Raw genomic sequence first — 5,000 nt, forward strand, 5'->3', positions numbered from 1 at the left:
TTTGTCGTGTTGATCGTGTTTGTCGTGGTGATCGTGTTTGTCGATCATGTTTGTCGATCGTGTTTGTTGATCATGTTTGTCGTGTTGATCGTGTTTGTTGATCGTGTTTGTTGATCGTGTTTGTCGATCGTGTTTGATCGTGTTTGTCGTGTTGATCATGTTTGTCGTGTTTCGTGTTGATCGTGTTTGTTGATCATGTTTGTCGTGTTGATCATGTTTGTTGATCATGTTTGTCGTGTTGATCGTGTTTGTCGATGGTGTTTGTCGTGTCGTTCCAGTTACGACAGCTCGTGGCGTCTGTGGGACCTGGAGGTTCAGGAGGAGATTCTTCATCAGGAGGGACACAGTAAAGGAGTCCACGACCTGCACTTCCACCCAGACGGCTCCCTCACAGCAACAGGGTACTGCAAATACTACTCCAAATACTACTGCAAATACTACTGCAAATACTACTACTATTATTTCTACTCTCTCAAGCCACACACCACATATTTGTGTGTGTTGTTGTTGTGTGTACAGGGGTCTGGATGCGTTGGGGCGGGTGTGTGTTTGTTGTGTGTTCATGTGTGTGTTGTTGTTGTGTGTACAGGGGTCTGGACGCGTTCGGGCGGGTGTGGGACCTCAGGACCGGTCGTTGTGTTGTTTTCCTCGAGGGACACCTCAAAGAAATCTACAGTGTCAACTTCTCCCCCAACGGGTCAGACGAGTTACTGCACTTTATATAAACTATGTACCACGCCTCCACTGTGTGTGTGTGTGTGTGTGTGTGTGTGTGTGTGTGTGTGTGTGTGTGTGTGTGTGTGTTTTCAGGAGTTTCCTTTATCTCTGACTTCTTCCTTTTGAATGTTTTGAGTTTGTGATTTTCTTGTGTGAAACTTTGTGAACGACTTTGTTTTTGTGTTTTCTAAATAAACTCTCGTGGCCCCGCAGGCATCACCTGGCCACAGGAAGTGCCGACAACACCTGTAAAGTTTGGGAGCTGAGGAACCGGCGCTGCCTGTACACGGTCCCCGCCCACCAGAACCTGCTGTCGGCCGTTCGCTTCCAACGTAAACGCGCTTCGTTCACTCTGACTCTCGAAATAAGAATTCGATTTTATATTTAGATTGTGTTTTTTTAGCGACTGACGGTCACTTCCTGTTGACCGGAGCCTACGACAACACGGCCAAAGTGTGGACGCACCCGGGATGGATGCCCCTGAAGACGCTGGCGGGACACGAAGGAAAGGTCAGCCCCCCCCGCCTCCCCGCCTCTCGCTCGCTCCAGATTCCTCCTTCATTATTTTTGTTTGTTTCCAGGTGATGGGTTTAGACATTTCAGCCGACGGGAAACTCATCGCGACGTGTTCCTACGATCGAACCTTCAAACTCTGGATGTCTGAATGAACCGGTTTTTTTTAGTTTGAAAATCAAATGTTTTGTTTCTGAAATAAAATCTTTTGTCTTTGTAAAAATCTGAGTTTATTTTGGTCTAAATGAAAGACGCAGGAAACCGTAGTGAGTTTATTTTCAGAATAAGAGCATGATAATACTTAGTGTTACACAGACTGAAGCGTGAGTAGTGTCGTAGAAAACGTACAAACTGTATTTACACTCAGTAGAAAACGACCAATCAGGAGCCGCCCTCCTCAGTCTGCCTGGCGACAGCTCTGATTGGTCCAAAACTGCTCAAATAAAATACTGTAGTTTTAAAGGCACAAAAACAGAATCCACCATTTTAAAAATATTTCTGAACGACGAGTCTGTTAAATATTAAATATAAAATGGCCTCCACAAAGAAAGTGGGAAACGCTCTTTTTTACACAGGGAAAATTAGAGTTTTAAAGTGTTAATCTTTGTGGAGGCAGGTCAGCTACAGGAAACTCACATGGGTTAGAACCTGGTCCAGACCTGGTCCAGACCTGGTCCAGACCTGGTCCAGACCTGGTCCAGACCTGGTCCAGTCTGAACTGAACCCAAAGTTCCACAGATGTGATCAAGGACAGTGTTAGAGGAGGGCACTTCGCACAGAATAGTGTTTCCAAAATGTGATCCCGGTTCGGTCCCGGTTCGGTCCCGGTTCGGTCCCGGTTCGGCCCCGGTTCGGCCCCGGTTCAGTCCTTTGTGGCACTTCATAGAAACAAAAGTTTTAAAAAACATGATTTGAGACAAACATTCAGATCAGTTTCACATCTCGTCTCAAAGTTCCACATTTGGAGATTCGTGTTTTTAAAATCTTAGAGGAGCAGAGACAGGTGCAGGTGACAGGTGCAGGTGACAGGTGCAGGTGGCAGGTGACAGGTGTTTTAGATTTGGATCATTTCATTGTTTCAGAGACAACTGCACTTTAACCAGGAGCCGCTGGTGGAGTCGACTCGCTCTGGGAGGGCATCTGGAGTAAATTTATTTAAATAAAAGACTAAAGTCTGTGGAGGGAGAGGAAGCACCTGATTGGCCGCGTGTGGACCGTCCTTGGCTCTGATTGGTCCGTTCGTGGCAGTTTTAGTGTTTTTGAGGTAAAAGCAGCTGATGAGGTCACTTCCTGTAGCGCTGTTTCTGATTGGCTGCTGGCAAACACAGACCTGGATCAGTCCCGGCTCAGGTCCAGGGGAGGATCTGGCTGAAGTGGGGATGCTCTTCGGGGGTTGGTCCTGGTCCTGGTCCTGGTTCAGGTCAGAGTCGGACCTGGCTCAGGTCTCGGTGGATCTGGCTGAAGCGTGGACGTTCTTCCGGGTTGTAGCTCCAACATTTCTGCATCACTTTGAAGATTTCCTCAGGACAACGCTGGGGGCGGGACATCCTGTAACCTGACCAATCACAGAGCACAGAGAGTAAAGGACCAATCACAGAGCAGAGAGACCCTGACCTCTGACCTCTGACCCTCACCTTTCTCCACCTGCTCTCGAGCCTGCTGATTGGTCATCCCAGGATAAGGACACACCCCCAAACTGAAGGTCTCCCACAGCAACACACCGTAACTCCACACGTCGCTCTCCGAACTGTACCGACCTGAGGGACCCACAACGCACAATACACACACACACACACACATACACACAACACACACACACACACACACACACACACACACACACACACACACACACACACACACACACACACACACACACACACACACACACATACACACACACACACACACAACACACACACACACATACACACAACACACACACACACTACACACACACACACACACACACACACACACACAACACACACACACACACACACACACACACACACACATACACACAACACACACACACAACACACACATACACACACACACACACACACACACACACACACACACACATACACACAACACACACACACACACACACACACACAACACACACATACACACACAACACACACACACATACACAACACACACACACACACACACACACACACACATACACACACACACACACACACACACACACACATACACACACACAATACACACACACACACACACACACACACACACACAATAACACAACACACATACACACAACACACACACACACAATACACACACACACACACACACACACACACATACACACACACACATACACACACACACACACACACACATACACACACACACACACACACACACACACACACACACACACACACACACACACAAACACACATACACACACACACAACACACACATACACACACACACACACACACACACATACACAACACACACACACACACACACACACACACACACACACAACACACACACACACACACACACACACACACACATACACACACACACAATACACAACACACGCACAACACACACAACACACGCACGCAGAACACACACACGTTTAGAACCGGTTTAGAACACGTTTAGAACCGGTTTAGAACACGTTTAGAACGGTTTAGAACCGGTTTAGAACCCAGTGAGAAGCGGTGGAGCGGTACCGTAGTTCAGGGCCTCGGGGGCGGTCCATTTGATGGGGATCTGTTTGAGTCCTGATGAAGAATAAACTCCGTCGTCTTCTTGTCGACTCATCCCAAAGTCTGAGATCTTCAGCACCTTCCCCTCCCCCACCAGACAGTTACGAGCCGCCAGGTCCCTGTCGGACATAGAACGTGTCATCATGATCATGGTCATGGTCATCGTGGTTATTGGTCTTGACGTCTTTTCTTCACACACACACTTTTTTCTGACCACGTGAGATGCAACGTGTCTGAGCGTCTGCGGGCCGGGACCAGCCGAGGTATGGTGGTAGTAGTAGTAGTAGTAGTAGTAGTAGTAGTAGTAGTAGTAGTAGTAGTAGTAGTAGTAGTAGTACCTGTGTATACAGTTGTGCGTCTCCAGGTAGGACATCCCGGCTGCAGCGTCGATGGAAAAGCGAAGCAGCTGTTTGGTTTTTAACTCGTCTTTTTTCTTCCTCAGAAACGACAGGAAGTCTCCCCCTAAGAACATTTCAAAATAAAACTCAAGACAGGAAGATTACACTGTCACAATAAGACAGCCTGCTTTAGTCCAGGTCCAGTCCAGGTCCAGGTCCAGACCTGAGACCAGTTCCATGACGATGTAGATGGGTTGTCTCTGGGTGCAAACTCCGATCAGTTTCACGATGTTCGGGTGATCGTACTGCTTCAGTATCCTACAAAATAAAAGCATCGCTTCAGTATCCTACAAAATAAAAGCATCGCTTCAGTATCCTACAAAATAAAAGCATCGCTTCAGTATCCTACAAAATAAAAGCACCGCTTCAGTATCCTACAAAATAAAAGCACCGCACCGCTTCAGTATCCTACAAAATAAAAGCACCGCTTCAGTATCCTACAAAATAAAAGCACCGCTTCAGTATCCTACAAAATAAAAGCACCGCTTCAGTATCCTACAAAATAAAAGCACCGCTTCAGTATCGTACAAAATAAAAGCACTGCTTCAGTATCCTACAAAATAAAAGTCGGTGTGTGTTGGCGTGTGATTGGTCGGTGTGTATCTT

At 47.1% G+C, this 5,000-nt stretch overlaps 2 protein-coding genes across 4 annotated transcripts in view; one reads left to right on the forward strand and one right to left on the reverse strand.

Annotated features, from left to right (window-relative positions):
• The window catches only part of LOC110166013 (U4/U6 small nuclear ribonucleoprotein Prp4-like), a 6,350-nt gene extending 4,897 nt beyond the window's left edge, over positions 1 to 1,453 (forward strand). Inside the window, exons 4-8 of the mRNA XM_055159972.1 lie at positions 279 to 401; positions 590 to 697; positions 931 to 1,049; positions 1,121 to 1,227; positions 1,299 to 1,453. Of these exons, the coding sequence (XP_055015947.1) occupies positions 279 to 401; positions 590 to 697; positions 931 to 1,049; positions 1,121 to 1,227; positions 1,299 to 1,385 (544 nt within the window). The 3' untranslated portion in view covers positions 1,386 to 1,453. The remainder of the gene's footprint in view (positions 1 to 278; positions 402 to 589; positions 698 to 930; positions 1,050 to 1,120; positions 1,228 to 1,298) is intronic.
• Positions 1,454 to 1,488: 35 nt separating this feature from the next.
• Positions 1,489 to 5,000, reverse strand: part of fer (fer (fps/fes related) tyrosine kinase) — a 25,355-nt gene continuing 21,843 nt past the window's right edge. For 2 of the 3 annotated variants that reach the window (XM_055159968.1, XM_055159967.1), the window contains exons 15-19: positions 4,558 to 4,652; positions 4,335 to 4,458; positions 3,961 to 4,115; positions 2,865 to 2,987; positions 1,489 to 2,785 (exon numbers count right to left, since the gene is read on the reverse strand). In XM_055159968.1, the coding sequence (XP_055015943.1) occupies positions 2,652 to 2,785; positions 2,865 to 2,987; positions 3,961 to 4,115; positions 4,335 to 4,458; positions 4,558 to 4,652 (631 nt within the window). In that variant the 3' untranslated portion in view covers positions 1,489 to 2,651. The remainder of the gene's footprint in view (positions 2,786 to 2,864; positions 2,988 to 3,960; positions 4,116 to 4,334; positions 4,459 to 4,557; positions 4,653 to 5,000) is intronic. The other variant, XR_008633055.1, reaches the window with a different exon arrangement.

This window comes from Boleophthalmus pectinirostris, unplaced genomic scaffold (assembly GCF_026225935.1).
Source record: "Boleophthalmus pectinirostris isolate CB_2022bp ecotype Guang Dong unplaced genomic scaffold, ASM2622593v1 HiC_scaffold_2825, whole genome shotgun sequence".
Taxonomy (NCBI): Eukaryota; Metazoa; Chordata; class Actinopteri; order Gobiiformes; family Gobiidae; genus Boleophthalmus; species Boleophthalmus pectinirostris.